Below are 18,526 nucleotides of genomic sequence, written 5' to 3'. Positions count from 1 at the left end.
CAAGAGTCCTACAGAGGAGCCTTTCCAGTGATAAATATGACATGACTTCTGATGTCGTCGACTTGATGAAGACAGAGTTGATAGTGAAGTTCTTCATGTGAGACCTCTAGAAATTGCACACTAAGAAAAAGAAACTGGTGCAAATAAAGGAAATCCGTTTCAAGAACCAAAAGAAGAAAAAAACGTTAAAAAAAATTAACTGCGGAAACAGGAAACACTCAACTGTGTAAACATTTTCGGAGACTTTCATAATCAAAACTGGGCGATCTTGAGATTTGCAGGGAGATGGGCTGGCTCAAGGTCTTCGCGGTGGGTATTTGCAAATCTGATTCGCTGCAAGGCTGGAATATATGGATATCTCCTTCTATTCCTTGTAAAGAACTCGTCTCGTCGCTCTGAAGTCTGTGCTCCTAATTTAGTTCAAGGGCTTTTTTTTTTTTTTTTTTTTTTGAGGAGTCTATTTTTTTTTAGAGCAACCTTAGAAATTATCACCTGTGTTAGTGTTCATTTTGTACATGAAGAAACATCCTCAAGTGAAATGATGTATCTCAAGAGCTTTAAGTTGGAGCTGGGTTCAGTGATCTTTGCATCAATAGTGTCTTAAAGGCATAGACGGTTTTTGAAAGGTTTTAATTAGTATACTGTAGATGCAGCACAGATCTAAAATGATGTCTAGTCGTTTTTCATATAATTTGATCAAGACCTTTTTGTTTTGGATAAAATGCAATGAAGACTGTGTGGGGAAAACAGCCAAAGTATTTTAAAAATCTTATGGGGCCTCCATTCCAACTAAGTACTAAACTAAACCAGAATTTCCAACTATCATTCCTCGTGTATTAGGAAGAAAAAGATCTAAAACATTTATCAAACCTTTAAAATACAAAGAGAAATGGAAAAATTAACAATTGCTTCACCCCAGGATTTTAAGAGACTGGATTCCACATGTAGATTGTTTCTAAAAGTAAATCCTATCCCCTCCAAAGATACCATAAAATAAACTATTTTAAAATACCAAACGTCTTCCTTTCGTGTTGGTCAATGCAAGGCGCATTTCACATGGGTATTTAAGTTCCTATTGTTTTCATAACAAAACCTTAATAGGCCTATACAATGAGTTTAACAAGACTTCACAAATTAACTGCACCTTCAAAATATTCGGAAAAGAGGAAAGGATGAAGGAAAGTTCCTACCAGCTTACTCTGCCTGTTGCATGTTCCCTCCAGAGGTCCAAATATTATCACGTATGGATATGGAAATAGCAATATGGTTGGCAGGTTAAGACAACTGAAGGGCAGTTGTTTTTTCAATGTAGTGCAATTAACGGCCGGCAATTTTAAAAGCAAAAAGTACTTGTAAGATGGTATGCATGTGTAAAGCAAGATAGATCACTATTTACACAACAGCAACCAGCCTCATTTTTCTTTTTTCATTTAAGCTAAAAATCTGTAAAATCAATTTAGGCATTTTCTCTGAAATATTTTGTTAGCACTAACTTTGTGTTCTAGAATATTTTCAGAAGCAAAAGTCAAACTTAAAGCTGACTTTTCCTGTACCCTGCTTTGACTACTAAAAGTTACAAAGTTAAAAGCTTTTGATATGGGTTTTCATAAGGTTGAAAATTTCTAACATGGTAATTTAGCAAAGGTTTTTAATCTTAATTGTCAAACTGTAATAGCTGCTTATTTAAGAATACAAAACATTATAATCTTTCTTTCATTAATAGAAAAAATTTTGGCTGAAATATGCTTTTAAACTTATGCCATTTTCTAATTGAGTAGGAGAAAAAAATCATTTTTCAAATAAATGGAAACATTTTCACGTATGGTTAGTGCTAAGTAAGCCATAACTGCAGTATCTGATTAATAAGCAATTTCAAAAATAAATCCATCATAAAGAGATTGAGACGTAAAGTTTGAATTCCATGTTGATAACTTGGTTTTATGTAAGTCAAATGACAGTCCACTAGCATTTAAAGTTTTTAGCCTTTTAAAAATATTTTTTCATTCTTTATACAAATGATCATCCAAGGTAAAAATATCACTTGACACTTCCATTAACTTTTCTTTGTCTTAAACATCATGAAAAACTTAAGCCTAGAAAATGAGTTAAATTCACCAAAATTGGCAAACATTGGTAACTTTTACTTCAAAGACTGTAAATAAACAGATACATCTTTCAATGGGCTTTCAGGCAATTTTACAACAAAGCACGTACTTCTTAGCCACATCACTGTAAGTCAGCAATGTATTCTCTTTAACGTTTACCTGTTGTAATCCTCTGTAGGGTTTCCAAAACTTCTGCACATTGTGCTTTTCATATCAAATTTTTATTAAAGATCTTAGCTATTTTCTAAATGAATATCCTTTTTATTGGATTTTTTCCAATTACAAATGAAATTTCATTTTACATCTATAATTAGAAACAACACTTACAATGGGACTGTACAAATTTAGGTCAAAATAAAAATATATGTATCTTGTGACTTCATAAAACATCCTTTACTATATCTTTAAAGAAAGCAGAAGTAACAGCAATATATGTAAAAGTAATGATTTAATGACTATAAGCAAGACAAAGCAATAGAATTGTGCTTCTTTTGCAGACTGGGGACAATGAAATGTTTAGCTACAATTTTCCCATACAAACATGAAACAATATTCATATAGAATAAACACCCTCACAAATAACTGATGGGTGATGAACACACACCAAGTTCGACCAAAGCAAAAAACAAACTGAAAATTGTTGGGTGGGGTTATTCATATTTTAAATTCAACATGCTTGCTCTATTTAAAAATACCTGTAGAAGCTCATAATAAATAGCTTCTATTTCCAGACATAGCAGAGAAGGCATATTCCATTGTTAACCGTAAAAGCAACTCTTAAATTTGAAATTACTACTATACCACCTATTAAAATAACTTTAGATAAAATGCCTTCTTTTAGCAACCTGATGGTTTATTTAAAAAATTGTTTTAGAATTACAGTGATCAATATGCATTTTTAAAATACAACATTAATTCCATCATAGCCAATGGAAAATTAACATGCTGTTTCCATATTTCTCAGTTAAAGGTTTTTCTTTACTGCAACAATTTTTAAAGTAAACTTGTATTATTGGAGAAAAGTATATAAAGTATAGAAAGATGTGCCAATTGCTTCTAATGGAACAGACTTTAGAATTAGATATCCACATTAAAAATATTCTTTGCTGGTAAGCAAGGCTCAACATAGGTTATGGGTATTTGCAAAGGTCGAACCAGTTGGGAGAACTTTAACAATAATTTCTGAATGCATGAAACACAATATTTCTTTATAGCATTTATAAATATATCATACAATACTGTTTCCTGTTATGTCATATACCAATATGGCATTGTACAACAAGCATAATGCCATCTGATTCTTACAAAAGCGAATCATTTAAACAAGTCAGTAAAATAAACGGTAGTACCCGCTTTTAGGCATACAGATTGTAAAACTGAAGTTCACTTTTCTTTGATCGGTTTTGCGTAGCAACAGAGAAGTATAAATCAAACAGGAATCAAAATGGCTAAATATGCAAGAAATTGTTATTCACAGTGACATGGCTACATAGAATGCATTATTCTATGCATATTCTTTCCGTTGGTTGAATTTCAAGATAAAAAGCACTTGTTTTCTACAGGTTCACAAAACAGCATAATAACAAGAACAATCAAGGAGAATGTAATGTAGGCGTTAGTTGAGATTAACAAACTATGGCCCAATGCTTATGTCCACTGCAGAGTATTTCCAAATCCAAACAATGGTTACAGAAACCATTTCCCATCTTTCCTAACACAGAGAAAAAGTCTTGCCTGCTTTCCAAGAAACCAATTCTTTATAACAACAATCTTTCTTTTCAATTAACGTCCATAGGAGTATCACATGTAGTCCATCTTTTATAGCCAAATTTAATGTCACTACAAAAGAAAGCAAATTGGACGATAGTCACATGTATTAGCATCTATAAAGCTGTAATGGCATGGAGATATCTATATAAATCAGGGGTTTAAAATTTTTTTCCTTAACAGTCTCAGGTATCAACCAGAAGAAGTTGCTGATGACCCATTTACTGATGATTTTCGAGGTCTATTGGCAAAAGAAGATTGGTGGTTACCGCTGGGGCTGTTGCTGGTTCCATTCATAGTACTGGAAATGTGAGGAAACTGTGGATGAGGAGACTGCACTGGAGTACTGGGGCTAGGCAAACAAGAAGAGGTGGAGGGAATACCTCCTGCTGGGCTGTTGGCCTTGTCACTCCCAGAGTCACTTTCCAGTTCTCCAGCATTTGTCAGTCCATCTCTCTGGTGACTGATCTTCATTCTTTTACAAGTAGGTCGAACTCTGTATTTCAATGGAAGTGGACCATTCTACAAAGTTAAAAGGAAAAAAATTACTCTTAATTCTTTAAATATAGTTTACCATCATAATCTAACAACAGATATGCTACTTACCCTTCTCCAGGTATAAATGTAGGCAATATCCATTAGTGTATAATAATCCTTTAAAGGTTCCTCCTCATACATGACATCAATCTAGTGAAAAATATTTTTATTAAGTAACAAAAGAACAAAGGTAAATCTACATTTTTTGTCATTTAAATATAATCCAAAAGTGCTTTAAAAAACATATTCTCCAAACTTCTGAAACTTCAAATGAGGAAAAAATTATTTCTAGAGAGTGTTAAGGGATTTGTTTTCATAGCATAAAAGAGAATGTATACCAAATGTTTTAAGATAAATTTCAACTTTAGCACTAACTTTACATTTTTTTCCTATTGCTTTTTTGGGTTCAAAATCCAAAGTGAAAAATGTAATTAAAATTGTAAAATCTATATAAAATGCAATAAGAATATAAAAGTAGATACCTGGAAAGTATTAGGTATGTCCATTTTACTTCTGAGAAACTTTCTTAAGTGCATCACAGTCATTGCTGCTGGGCATCGTAAGTATCTTTTATCATTCACCTGAAAGTACATTTAGAAAAGTAACTTTTTCAGTTACTTTAAGATATGAAGAAAGTTTCAATTTGATTGCTTGAATATAAAAGATACTAGTATCAAACAAAATTGGAGGTGACCAACCTCTCAACTAATTACACTTTGAGTTTACTATCATTACAAATACTAAATGAACAGATTCCTAATATAAGAAGCTTCAAGCATACCAAAGTATTAACTGTGAACTACTTAAAATATTTTGTTAAGACTAACAATCATATATAAAATAAATTCTAATTATTAAATATCACATGTAGAGCTTTCTTAAACATTAAACATGACCATTTTCTTCTATTTAACAGCCGAATATTCTAAAGGGCAACACAATCCCTGGTAAATTCTGGAATCCAAACAATGTTTCTTCTATGTTTTTGTAACATGAAACATACCTCCTCCTTAGATTTCTCTTTGTCTTTGTTTACTTTCCGATCCAATCTAAGAAACAGAAAATTTATTAGTGAAACAATCTAATAAAACATTAGCATAAAATAGATTGCCTAAAGATTTTACCTGTTCTGGTCAAAGAATTCAATGGATAAGCTTATTATCTCATCATCAGTTATAATTCTCTTATCTTCATCTGCAACCTCTCCTCTATCTTCATTAGAGCCATTGGCAGCTATAACAATATAGTGAAATGTAATTTTTAAAAATTAGATGCCTAATAAATTTTATATATAAGAGGATGGAAGTGGTAAAGTCAGTTTTAATACATTTTAATTCCTAGATAAGCTCTCCCCCCAAATAAAATGTCTTCCCTCCCCTAAAAGGTTTACCATCAGCAGAAGGATGAGCTGCATAAAAATCCCTTCTTCTCTTCATTTCATCTGAATGGGGAAAAAAAGATGTAAACATTTGGCATAACACAAAGAACTAATGAATGATCTCTTTAAATTCATTTTCTAAGCAAGTTACTCACTTTTGAAAAGCCCTGGAACTAATTTGTATACAATATCTTGGAGCGTTTTATCTGACCTGAAAAATAATTAAAATAGAAAACTATGAATTAAGATGGCAAGAATTTAAAATGTTCATAAGTTTCTATAGTCTTTTTCTGTGCTATAATATTTTACTTGATTGTGATGCTGTCTATAACTATATTGATAAGATAAAAACTATGAGAATAAAAGTTCTCTGTATATAGCACTTTTTAAATCAGTAAAAAAATATTTTATATGCACTAATAAATTCTTCACATTTGCTCAGTCAAGAGAAGTGTGCCTTTCAAGTTACTAAATTAGCTAATATGAATAGAAAATAAAGAGGAATGGAAGCCCTTTTAAATATTTATTCCTGCCTGTCATGAAGTCCATAAAGCAATGCAAAAAAGGTGAACTAACTCAGTTTTAAAGGACAGTTAGGAAAAAAAAATCTTAAAATCACTTGAATACTACTAAACTTTGTCTAAATTTGGTCACCATTAATATGGCAAGAAATTAAACGGCTACAAAGCACACACATATTAGTTATGTATTCAAGAGTAAATTTTCTGTGAGGAAATAAAGAGGGTAGCCTTCAGTAAATTATACAACTCCAATAATAATTACAAACAAGGAATTTAAACAGTTTCCTACCTTATATTCAGTAGTGGTCTGGTTTTGTGAACTTGGACATCACAAATAGGACAATACTTGCTGGTCTCCAGGTAACGAACAATACACGTTTTACAGACTAGAAGTAGAACATGTGAAGTTTTTTTATGTTTAGAAATGAGTGGATAAAGCATTGGTGTTAGAAACCCAGAACTAGTAGAAACAAGATGGTAAATGCCGAAAGGCATTCCCAACTAAATCAGCTAATCCATATCCTGAGAACACATACATTGCATGCTTGTAATACAATCAATACATATTAACAAAAAGTCATTAAATGCAAGAGAAGAAAATGATTTCACCACTTTGTACCAACATTCCCACAGATTGCAGGAATCATTAATAGTTTTCAAATTCCAGGTCGAACTGTGAAATACGCATGATACAAAAGAGAGCTAAAGCTCGGTACTTACAGGAATGTAGACATTCTATTATGGTTGTGGCATCAATGAAGTACCCTCCACAAAGCACACACATCAGGTGGGGATTTAGCTCAGTGATCTTGATTCTCGTTGTTCGATGCATTTCTGCTTGATAAAAAATCCTGCAAGATACAGAAATAATGGCCATAATTCACAGAACAAGAATGGAGATCATCTAGTAATCACAAACCCTGAAACAATGAATTTATAAAACTCATTTAACACTGTACAGCTGGGCTGTCCCAACGTTTCTACAGAAGGAATTTACTCATCAGATCGGAATCAGTTCTACCAAACTGATGCAAAAGGATCCAACTAACATTACTTCTGGTCTCTCAGATCATTCCTGTAGGAAGAAGAAAGTCTGGGGTGGGGGCTGGGAGCTGAGCGTATTAGGGTCTCTTTCTTCCATTTGTCCTCCAGCCCAGCAGCCCCAAGGCTGCTGCAGACGCCACACAATCCCCGCGGATATTTACCAACCACTAGGGCTTGTTCCAGGTCTCCGAATTTATTATAAAACTTCCTCAAGAATCTGCAAGCGAAAATCCGGGGTTCCGGTTGTTTTAGACGGTTCCAGCAAGCAGAACCTGGCACGTTTTTACGCGACGCGCAGGGAAAACAATTCTGCCCTCCCTGCATCCCTGGCATTTCCGGAGCCGGGTGCTGGGGCCGCAGGAGGAGCACCTCCAGTCGGCCTGGGCCGGGGCCTGAGCGCGGCGGACGCCCGGGGGCCGGGATGCGAGGGGCGGATCCGGCGGCGCCCGGGGCTCCGTCTCGCTCCGGATTCGGAACTCGCCTCGGTCGGGGTTTCCATAGCAACTTACACTTACACTTGGCATCCGGCCACCGCTGCAACTCCGCGCGGAGCCCGGCCCGAGCCCCGAGCCTCGGCGGGCGTGCGGGGCGGCGGGCGGGCGGGCGGGCGGGGGAGGGGCGGCGCGCCGCGGGGGCGGGGCCGGCGCGGGGGCGGGGTGGGTGCGGCGACGCCGGGGGGGCGGGGCAGCCCCACGAGGCCACGGCGCTGGGGAGCGGGGATCGGGGACCAAGTCCTGGGCGGCGGGGACCCCGGAGCCTGCGGCAGCGCCCGCGAAAGGAAAATGCAAACCGCACTCCCGGCCATTTCGGACACTCCGGGGGCCTCTTTCCACGTCGACTTGGTGCGTAGAGCTGGTTTCAGATCTCGACTCTCTCGGTCTGTCCTGTCTGCAATCACTCGGTCAGAAATTTCACGAAGGGATTTTTTGAGAATTGCCAACTGTGCACTTAGCCCGAAACCGTCAGGGCTCAAATTGCAGAGATGTTTATTGAACCGAACCTCTTTAAAACTTCCTTCTCTAATGTGACGCTCTCCTGTAGATTAAATGAGCGATACAAAGTTTTGGAAAGGCTGAAAACTGAAATCTGTTTTACAAGAGGAGGAGAGGGCAAAGCCTAGTGTTTTATTTGAACAAACTATGCTGGGGGCAAGAAAAAGTACTTTAATCGGTACAATAGTGACAATATGTACAGAACCATGTGACCAGCCCATTTCCAACGCTAAATCAACAGCTTGTCAACCCAGAGCAGCGACAGGAGAAAAAAACAAATGTAAAACCTCCCATACGATAAAATGATATTCCCAACAGATATCTCTATTACAGGAAAGTCACAATGGGGAACTGTCAGCAACAATACACCAGCCGACAGTCAGGGAAGTCAATTACTTCGTGTAGTATTCTTAAAAAATAAACTTCAACCCCCCTCCTTCATTCATTTCAGAACCTGATATAAGACTAAGCTTTCAGACCTCACTGAAGTACATTCTCAAATCTTCCTTGAATGGAAATCCAGGACCTTTTGAAACTTGCAGTAAGATGTACCTGCGGTTTTAATTCCTAAGGTGTATTAATGCAGTAAAGGGAAACACCAATCAACACAGCTCAATGGCTGAAATTAAGAGCTAACCTCTAGAAAATGGTAAAACAAAACAAAGCCTCTCTTATGAAAGTGACCACAGTGGCAACTGGTGACCTCTACCAGAAAACTTCTTGTGTGACTCCTCAGTTATCTCTGGATTACTTGTTTTGGAGAATATTGTCAACATGTTAACATAAATCTAAGCGGGGCACAGAGGAGTTGTAGGCAGAGCAATGACCCTAAAGAGTAGCAATATTTAAATCAAATTATACTTGGTAAATTAAAGAACAGCCTTCTTGGTGCTTAAAGAAAATTCTCCTTGTGAAACCATAGGATCTTTCCTAGAAAGATAGCAAGGTGATATTTCTGTTTGCCTGTGAAAGCATACTGCACTAAAAAACCACCGATCACGAAGTTCATGAAGGGGCTCCAATAAAAATAGCTGCCTTTATTTCTTCTCTACCTTGCAGAAAACCAACACCACACAAAGACAAGTATTAACAAGGAGAACAATCAAACCTCAGTGGAGGGTTATCTACCAGTTGGCTTTGAGCATTTAAGTCACATGTACTTGACCAAAAATCTTTCAAATTCATCTTAAGTCTTAATTCACACAATTCCTCTACCTCAGTTCAGAAGAATTTGGCCACAATCCTGGGACCATTTATAATGCTAATAAATACCACTGTTACTTATATAAAAATCAGTTCTTTATGTTTTTATGCCCTTTGAAAGTAGTGGCAACCTAATGAAGACTTCCAAAGTGTTTTAAGTGCTTGATAAGATTTGAGAAACAATCTCTTCCACCTCAGAAGTGAAAACCTTCCAGGTTCCCACCCAGAAACTGCCAGTTAAGCAAACAAAAATGCACCAAACATATTATGGTAAAAATACTCAACCGTTAAAACTTGCCATTGTAACACACTCAGTTGGGGCTGTCAGCTTTTAGGTGGAGGCCTAACACCAGGAATGTCAAAATGAAGGAAAACAGAAGCAAGTTCTTATGTTAACCACCAGCTTGCCTACTGCAATCTAAGAAATGCAAATGAACTCCATAGCCCCAGTTGGGGTTCACAGCCCAACATAAGCATGGGTAAAGTTGGGGTTAATTTGACTCCTGGGGAGAAAGCCTATCTGCACACTTAACATACATCCAAGAAGTTAGTGATAGAGTATTAATGGATTTATCATGTACAATTAAATGCTTAATTTTCTTACAAAAGCTTTATGTGTATACATGCATACACAGTGACTTGTATATGGCTTTAAAGATACTTTTACTAGGCATAAGACTCACACAAGTAGGTTATTTCAAACACTTCTGACTACACTTTGGGGTAGATGTATGGAATTAACTCAAATCTAAAAAATTATAATTTTGTTTATAAAATCAACCCCAGGGATTTCTGATTGGTCTACTTAAAACTCAAATGTTAACATATAGAGTCTCATAACTTGTTATATACTGTCAATAATTTGCATCCTTAAGTATCAACTGTTTAGTGTAGCTTACAATGTGTTTCCAGAACATGGGAGTTAAGGTTCCTATAAAATATAGGTTGAACTACTCATAACGTTGTACACACCACCAACCTACACTTGCATTTGGATAAATATGCTCGGAATTTTGCCCACATTAAGGGAAGGGGTTAATACATGCTTCTCTTTCATATATTGAACCGTGACCACTAAAGCCCACTAAATCCTTTTATTGCAATTGGTAATGATCAAAGTCTCTCTGCTTGTTTACTTCCAATTATTAACTGTAAATCTCTGGGAAAAAGATCATGCCATATCACTGTCAAGCCCAAGTGACTGCGTAAACATATACAATTAACTTTTAGTGCTCCCTTCCAAAGCATCCCTTTGCCAAATGACCTATGCTGACATTTAGCAAAACCTGTAAAAGACAGTGGACTGGAGTCATGATGCTGAGTGCATCCCTTAGTAGAAGTCGAAAGAAAAGTTGCAGTCTCCAAAAGGGGAAAAAAGAAAAAGGAGAAAAAGAAGTAGTGAGAAAGCAAGCCTCCAGCAAAGCTAACGTCCAGTCACCATCTTCACTCCACAAAAAGCTCCAAATTTGAAATGCCCACTTCCCAGGGAGCACCTCCCAAGTGATGTTCAGAGCACTTATCCAAGACTCCCAACACACACCACCTTGAAAACTTTAGCATTTTAAACACAAATGCAGGAGACCTTGGAAACAACTGGGAACCGCCATCTTACCAGCCATCCAATCTCACACAAGTGTCCCCCCAACTTAAGTTAATAACATTTTTGTCGGGGCTCTCTCCAGCTTAACACCCACCTTGACGGGATGGCCGCCCCCCACGCAACCCGTCCCTATAAAATGGGGGCGTTCTCTGGCTGCTGGAGCCCCTCCAGAGCCCTTTCTTCGGGAGAGGAGGTAAGCCACTTGACCCAAGCAGCTCCCGATTTCAGGAACCCGTCCCCGTTTCATCCAAATCTACCTCTCAACAAAGGGCGCTGCGGCCGGGAGAGCCGCCGAGGCTGGAAATACCAGTGCTCCTCTCGGGGGCCATGTGCGTCGCGAGGGTGCGGAGGGGCGCCCGGGGGAGCGGGGAACTAAAACGTGGGGCCGCGCGCGGCGCGCCGGGGCTGAGCGGGCGGCGGCGGCTGGAGCGGCGCCGAGCCCTGCTGGCGGCGGCGGCGCGGCGCGGGCTGCGGGTCGGTCCCGGCGCCGCGGGAGTCGGCGGGCGGCGGCGGGCGCGCGCTCGCGGGCGCGGGGCGGGCGGCGCGCGGGGCCGGCGGGCGCGGGGCGGGCGGCGCGGGGCGCGGGGCCGGGCGCCCACGCTGTCAGCGCCCTCCCGGCGGCGCGGCCGGGGCGCGGGGGGGGCTCCCCTTCCACCCGCGGCCGCCCCGAGCCCCGCGCGGCCCCCGCCGGCCCCCAGCCCCGTCCCGGGGGCGCCTCGCCTCCTACGTACCCGGAAAGAGCAGCCGGCGCGAGGCGATCGAAGCGGGCGGAAAAGACAATGAAAGTTAAAAGTCGTTCAGCAGAAAATGAATGCGAGCCAAGCGGCCATCTTGAAGCGAGCTGCAGACGCCGCTGTCAATGGGCAACCAGCGCGGCCCCGAGCAGCCGCGGCCGCCGCGTTCGCCTCATGCCGCCTCCGGCCGGCCTCCTCCTGCTCCGGCGCCTCGGCCTCCTCCGGCGCCTCGGCCTCCTCCTCCGCCTCCGCCTCGACCTCCAACGCCTCCTCCTCCGGGGCCTCCTCCTCCTCCTCCTCGGCCGCCGCCGCCTCCTCCCGCTCCGCACTCGGGGGAGGGCGCGCGCGGAGGGGGCGCGATCGGTTTTATTCTGCGGGGCTGGGAGGTGCTGCTAAGCCGGAACGGGGCTCCCGCGCCCACATCCCCATTGTCTCGCCCCGATCTCTGCCTCTCATACTACGATTATTTCATAGTTGCTGTGGGGGAGGCGGGCGGGCGGGGGGCGCCGTGTGTGTGCGTGCGAGCGGGGGGAGGGGAGGAGGGGGAGGGGAGGGTGGAAAAAAATGCACCGCTGAAGGCAGAGTGGAAACTGACACCGGCTCCAAAATGGCTCGGAGTCCGCCCGCCCCCTCCCCCCGCCGCCCCCCCAGCGGGTCACGTGCTCCCCTCATTCCTTAAGGGCGGCCTGGGAATTAGTGTCGGTGTAGTCAGGCCCGTGGCCGCCCCCTCCCCTCCGCGCCGCGCGCCCGGCCCCCTCCCTCGCCCCGCGCCGCGGCGGCGGAGACATTTCTCCACAGCGCCACACGCGCCGCCCTGCTCCGCGCGGCCGCCGCTCCGGCCCCGCACGCCGCGCAGCCCACCCCGCCCCCCGTTCTTTCTTTCTCCCGGCCACCCGCCTCCTCCCGGGGCGCATACGTCCCCCGGCCGCCGCCCCCCGGCCGGCCCCGCGGGCTGCGGCCCAGGCTCCGGCGCCGCGGCGCGGAACCTGCGCCCGAGTTGGGCTCGCGGAAACAACAGCGCCCGCCCCTGCCCGCCAGCCCGCGGCCGCGCCGGCCTCTTCCCCGCCCGCGGGCGGCCGAGGCGGGGCGCGCGCGGGCGACGGCTGGCTCCGGGCAGGGGCTCCGCGCCGGGCCGGGATCGGTCGGGCTGTGGGCGAGCCATCGGGCGCAGGTAACGGGCCGGGTAGCCTCCCGCGCCGGCCCCCGGAGTCCCGAAGCAGGGGTCTGCGACAGACCCAGGAGATCGCATCGTTTCCTCCGTGTTTAACTTTAATCCTGAGAAAAGGCTATCGTTAAAAGTTCACACTACTCCTATCTAGCTTCACACCAAGTAATAATTAACACACGAACTCAGATCCAAACAAAATATCATCACTCTTTGTGGAAAACACCACCTTATTTATTCAGGGTGTAATACTGTCTACTTCCTTTCAGAAGACTTGAAAAAGATCAAAATAGGATAAATGGACAGTTACTACTAAACGATTCAAATACTTGGGCAGTATCTTTCCCTCTTAACCCTTTCACACATGTTTTTAAAGTGTCAAAATTGATGAATGGTATAAATTCAAAAGGAAAATTCTTTTCTACTGAAAAGGACATCCAGCTCGCACAAACGGTGGTTCAGCTGAAGGCAAGGCGTCTCTGGTTTTCCTCTGCACTCGGGCGGATCGTTAACTTCCCCAAGTTACAACTGAGTTGCTCTTTCCAGGCTTTTCGAAGCATCTTTAAGTTTCCCCACCAAGTCCTAAAAGACGTGTATACAATACCACGTTTTTAGGATAAAACATGGAAAGAAGTATCCAAGCTCAAGAAAGATGCAAGAAAATAAATCAGGACACACCTTCCAAACAAGTTTAAAATTCAACAAGATTTTAACCTTTGACAAACTACTATCGGGCGAAATAAGCGTTTCCTCGGAAATACCTCATGTTCAAATCGGTTATTTGCACTCACACTGAAACATGATTTCTAACCGGATCCTTAACCGCCCAGATACATCTGAATTTTCTCAAGTTATATAACAAAGGTTATGCTGTATACACATTTTCTGAAAGTTGAAAGTTTGATTCATAGTTACATTAAAACGACTCTGCAGAAGATGCCTTTGAAAAATTCAATTTCACTTAAATTTCCAGTAATGAGCTTCATTTTTTAAAAGCTATGAAATAAATTCGTTGTCATATCCACTAATAAATGTAGTTTTGAATTTCCCCAGTCTTAAATGGGCAATATAAACAGTTTTAGAATGTTATGTATACTTCCCCCTTTATAAAAAGTCATTAAAAAAGTTTCAAAATCCAGTTCTGACAGTTTAATTCAATTTCTGAAAGCAAAGACATTTTCAAAGCCATGCTCTTAATTTTGCTTTATCTTATTGGATCAAACTCATCATGAATAGAAGAAATTTACACTAAACACTACAGAAGTTTATTTTAATCAGCAAGAACAGCAAATACAGACCAATTCTCTATTAATAACATCTTAATTTCAAGTGAAGCCTATCTTAAAATACTACTTTTGATGCCCCTTTCACATTAAATCCTTAACCAATCTTCATTATCTGCTGACAAATGGTTAATTTTCTTTTGAACTTTCCAAGAGTATAACTCTCAAGTAAACATTTATAAAAAGACAGGCATATTTATAGATCCTAATACTGTACCTGTAATTGTTCCATGCTGCAACTAAAACTAATCTCTGGATAGGATGGGGAATCAGTGTTCTAGGGCAGGAAAAAACACACGCAACAAAAAACGCTGTTTATTTAAATCAATAAAATTATAAATTTCATTACTGGATAAGACTTATCTATAAATACCTGTACACTTAAGGTCACCAAATATGCAGGTCTGTACATCCTATGAAGTTGATTGGTCTAAAATAACACAACAAACACGTAACAGCTTTTAACTCTAGGTTTTAAGAAGTTCCCTAAATCCCCCCTAGAGAAGTTTCTTAAACTATACCTTTATCTGATATTCCAAGCGCCAAGAAACATCCGTTATATGAGGGAGCGATCTGCCTATACTGAAAGATGCAATGATAACTTTGTACATAGTCTTCTCAAAAGAACTTTTCAGTTATTTATTATTTACTAAGAATGGCTCTACTTTCCACCCCCAACTCCATTTTAATCCATTCTGAATTTAAACCATTGTTAAACTTTATTTTTAAATTCTGAATGGTAAAGGAGCATTTCAAAATCATCTCAATAAACTATCTTTAAAAACATTAGCTTAACTTCAATTGTTTGACATGCCCTTTGGCTCCTTTTCTTTGGGTCAAGATCCCGAAGATCTTGTTTCACACCAACACTCTCCATTCATACCTGCAAGTGAAAAGTGCCTCAGCTTGACACCTTATACAGTACCTACCTTCCCAGTAGGATTTCTAGGGAATTCTTATTATTCTGGAGAGGAAAAAGAAAGAAAGAAAGAAGAAAAAAAAAACAGATCTTTACAAACAAAGTAATAGAAAAATAGTACTGTTAATTAAAAATTTTAAGTAACCTGATATTCCGTGCAAAACAGTTCTATTCGCTCTCTGTCAAATTTACAGTCTTCTAGATAAGTGCTAGAAGAAAGAAAAGAAAAGCCAAAGTTCTGTCTCCATTTTTAAAACTGAAATTGAAATCATTAAAGTAGTATTTGAAAATAAATGGATATTTAAATAAATCCTGTACCTTAGAGTTGACTTGTCAGCTCGGTGCTTTCCTGCCTCTAGTATGTAAGTTGCAGCTGCTGCATGACAATGTTTTAAAACCACTGGGTCGATATGTTTCAAGTCTGGATGATCTAAAATAAATTAACTTCCAGTGATGCCTATGATAATAAATTATAGTCATGTTCCTAAAAAGGATATTTTAATTTGGGTTTAAAAACCCTTTAACAAGATTTAAAAAATTCAACTATAAGGACAGTCAATTATAAGTAAATGAGATGAGCAACAAGGTCAAGTGAAAAACAATAAAAAGAACACAACAAGAACTCTACTATTACTAGCTTCAATTAACTTATTTTGCCTTAATATTTTTACTATTAAAAAATATTATAGCCCCCAAAGAAAATATAACAATGCAATGGTCATTCTAACACTGGAGTAAATTCAAAGGAAAAACAAGATAAATATTTTACATGATGTCAATTTTAGAATAAACTTCCATCCTAAAAATGATGAGTTTAGGGTAACTGGCTCCATGAACCATACATCAAGGGGGTAGAAGGTAGGGCATGAGTTCAGAATATAAGATACAAATTTCAAAATTATATTAGTACTTTCAGGGTTTGACAGTCATCTTTTTTTTTTTTTTTTGAGATTAACCCAGGTGGTGGTTACTATTTTCGTTTAAGAACTTCCACTTTCATACCTTTTGTACAAGTGTTTAGTTCATGAAACTACAGAAAAAAAAAACAAAAATTTGAATTGTTGGGATATTTATATTTAAGAAAATCATCTAAAAGCGATCTGTCTTAAAATATGTCTTCAATCCATACTGACACTGCACCTCCGCAGTCATTGACCGGATCGCTTAAAAGACACTCGCATCCTGGTAACTGGGGCGGAACAAAGTATTGTGCATCATAGTTTAAGGTTCTAGGCGTAGAACCTGTGTAAAACATGCAGAACTAGAGCGCTGGAGTGATCACAGCAACTTGAGGTATGCTCTAAGTTGGCAAATGTCAACACTATCTGACCTAGTAATTACTTCGGAAACAGATCCTTTTAAACCTTTCCTAGCCTAGCCCTGGAAGCTTGAATTGCAGGGAGCTCCCCAGATGAAGTCCAACTGTCAAAACAGCCGCAGCCTCAGACAAGGCTAAACACCTTAGATGTTTAGGCCACAAACAAGACTTGAACACCGGCTTTACAAAAGAACAAAGAGACTGGGAGGGAAACCGGGCCAGGAACGTGGAGTTGGCTCTATGCAGGTGCCAAGTGGGCCAAAACAATGCTCAGGATCTGCTCCGAGTCCTAGCAGAGCCACGTCCCCAACACTCCGTCCGGAGCGAAGGGCAAAGCCCGGAGACTTCCTCTTCCCGGGGCTTTCCCCTTCTCGCTCCGTCGGCTCCTCTTCTCCGAGCGCCCCTCCACCCCGGCGGATCCAGCTCCGAGCCGAGCCGAGCGGCTTACCTAACACGGCCTCGTCCGCCTGGGCGTCCAGCAGACTCTGGAATGCCGCCCGGAGGAGAAGCGTGAAGGCGTTGGAGTCGAAGGAGCCGGGATCCGCCAGCATCTGGAAGCCTTTCTGCACAGACTCCGAGAGCTCCATTGTGAGCGCGCCGTGACCTTCGACACGCACACCACGTGACACGCGCAGCGCGCTCAGCTGATGCGGCCGCGCGCGCACGCGGCTCGGGGCGGCTGGCGGCGGCGAGGGCTGCGGAGCCTCACCGCTCGCCTCCGCGCCCGCGCGCGGGTCCCGCGCCCCCAACCGCCGCCTACGGCCTCCCACCGTTTCCGTCCAGCTCTTCCTTGTCCAGCGCAGGCCGCGGGAGCTGCCGAGCCTTGGCGAGAAGGGCGGCCTCGGGCGCTTTGTGGACGCGCTCGGCGGTTTCTCCTTGGTTCGGCGCTTACCTCGGACGGTCACCAGCTCGGTTCCCTGAGAGACCCCGGGGAGACTGCGGACGGTGTCGGGATCCCGGCCTCCGCCTCCCGCAAACGGCGTCCTCCCCGCTCCTCGCTCTGCGCGAATCCTGCGGGGAGCTCCGATCTCAGGCAACTGGATTTTGTTTTTGTGGTTTTTTGTTTGTTTTGTTTGTTTTTTAGCTCACCAGCTTAACCTCGCAGCACTGCCCTTTTATGAGACTGTAAGACATCTAATTATGTGATTCTTGCTTATTTTTACTTTTTCTTTGTCATTTCTGGAATACGGCAGTAGAGTCCTTCCTGCATGGGGGGTGTGTACACATGCACGCATACATAGAGTTCCTGTAGGCACTGCACTCCAGCAATCGGATTAATAAATTATTCATGAACAGATTTGACAGGATTATTAACAATTTTATATACCGCTGCAAATAAATGCCAACTGCCATACACATTTTGTGCTACTAACCACATCTATGGGTCCAGTTTTAGTTGCTCTATAGAATCTGCATAAATATGTTTTTATTAAACAGCTACCTTAGTAAAGTACAGTTAGGAATGGCAAGATCTTTATGAGAAGTGAGTTACTGTTTAGGATGCTCATACCTTTAAAGATTCAAATACTGTATAAAGTTTAACTTCCTCTATATTTCTACGAAGTTGGTTTAGAGAACAAGAATGATTCTTTAAAAAACCCGTGAAGCAAAGTAGATTAGGTATTTTTAATCAAAAGCACTTGAAAAGTTAAAAAATGCAAGTTCTTGAGGGGTGGAGGGAAGGGATGTGAAACAACAAAGATGTTTTAGTCTTCAGGAGCGATTATTTGCAACATTAGACCCAAAGTGAAACATTATTTTCTTTTTCTAACTTAGATGTCTATTGTAAAAATTTTTGATGGATACAGTTGACATTTACCTTGGCACCAATACATGAAGAGTACCTCATTTCACAACAGGATGCAAATGGAGTAACAGCGTTAGTAACAGATTGAGTAACTACTCAGCCCTCCTTTGAAAGCTTTAAAAGGCACGTGCAGTGGCTCTTCACTCGGTGAGA

At 41.6% G+C, this 18,526-nt stretch overlaps 2 protein-coding genes across 6 annotated transcripts; both read right to left on the bottom strand.

The window, feature by feature from the left end:
* Window positions 1–2,345: 2,345 nt before the first annotated feature.
* BMI1 (BMI1 proto-oncogene, polycomb ring finger) lies at window positions 2,346–12,017 on the bottom strand. 5 transcript variants are annotated; one of them, XM_054437057.2, is made up of 10 exons: window positions 11,879–12,017; window positions 7,029–7,159; window positions 6,598–6,694; window positions 5,943–5,998; window positions 5,800–5,850; window positions 5,534–5,642; window positions 5,413–5,458; window positions 4,892–4,990; window positions 4,479–4,559; window positions 2,346–4,394 (listed from the first exon to the last, which is right to left on the bottom strand). In XM_054437057.2, exons 2-10 carry the CDS (start codon window positions 7,138–7,140, stop codon window positions 4,065–4,067), a joined length of 981 nt encoding a protein of 326 aa, XP_054293032.1. In that variant the 5' UTR covers window positions 7,141–7,159; window positions 11,879–12,017; the 3' UTR covers window positions 2,346–4,064. The 5 variants fall into 5 exon arrangements, with proteins under 5 accessions (XP_054293032.1, XP_054293031.1, XP_054293033.1 ...); XM_054437056.2 differs by lacking the exon at window positions 11,879–12,017 and adding an exon at window positions 11,405–11,583; XM_054437058.2 differs by lacking the exon at window positions 11,879–12,017 and adding an exon at window positions 7,868–7,970.
* A 1,241-nt stretch (window positions 12,018–13,258) lies between these two features.
* Window positions 13,259–18,220, bottom strand: COMMD3 (COMM domain containing 3). The gene is made up of 8 exons (XM_054437061.2): window positions 17,015–18,220; window positions 15,567–15,678; window positions 15,394–15,457; window positions 15,259–15,293; window positions 14,851–14,911; window positions 14,703–14,759; window positions 14,547–14,606; window positions 13,259–13,628 (listed from the first exon to the last, which is right to left on the bottom strand). Exons 1-8 carry the CDS (start codon window positions 17,151–17,153, stop codon window positions 13,569–13,571), a joined length of 588 nt encoding a protein of 195 aa, XP_054293036.1. The 5' UTR covers window positions 17,154–18,220; the 3' UTR covers window positions 13,259–13,568.
* Window positions 18,221–18,526: the final 306 nt, after the last annotated feature.

The sequence above is a fragment of the Pongo pygmaeus genome, chromosome 8 (assembly GCF_028885625.2).
Source record: "Pongo pygmaeus isolate AG05252 chromosome 8, NHGRI_mPonPyg2-v2.0_pri, whole genome shotgun sequence".
Classification (NCBI taxonomy): Eukaryota; Metazoa; Chordata; class Mammalia; order Primates; family Hominidae; genus Pongo; species Pongo pygmaeus.
Note: the sequence above shows the minus strand (reverse complement) of the source record. Positions and strands in the feature narration are given on the sequence as shown.

Excerpts from the sequence above, each read along its gene's own strand:
- COMMD3 (XM_054437061.2), bottom strand. The coding sequence starts at position 17,153 with ATGGAGCTCTCGGAGTCTGTGCAGAAAGGCTTCCAGATGCTGGCGGAT. Across the intron at positions 15,458-15,566 it reads GCTGACAAGTCAACTCTAAG|CACTTATCTAGAAGACTGTA; the intron begins GTACAGGATTTA and ends TCTTTCTTCTAG. Across the intron at positions 14,760-14,850 it reads GCTTGGAATATCAGATAAAG|ACCAATCAACTTCATAGGAT; the intron begins GTATAGTTTAAG and ends GTGTTATTTTAG.
- BMI1 (XM_054437057.2), bottom strand. The coding sequence starts at position 7,140 with ATGCATCGAACAACGAGAATCAAGATCACTGAGCTAAATCCCCACCTG. Across the intron at positions 6,695-7,028 it reads AATAGAATGTCTACATTCCT|TCTGTAAAACGTGTATTGTT; the intron begins GTAAGTACCGAG and ends TTCTACTTCTAG. Across the intron at positions 4,560-4,891 it reads ACATACCTAATACTTTCCAG|ATTGATGTCATGTATGAGGA; the intron begins GTATCTACTTTT and ends ATTTTTCACTAG.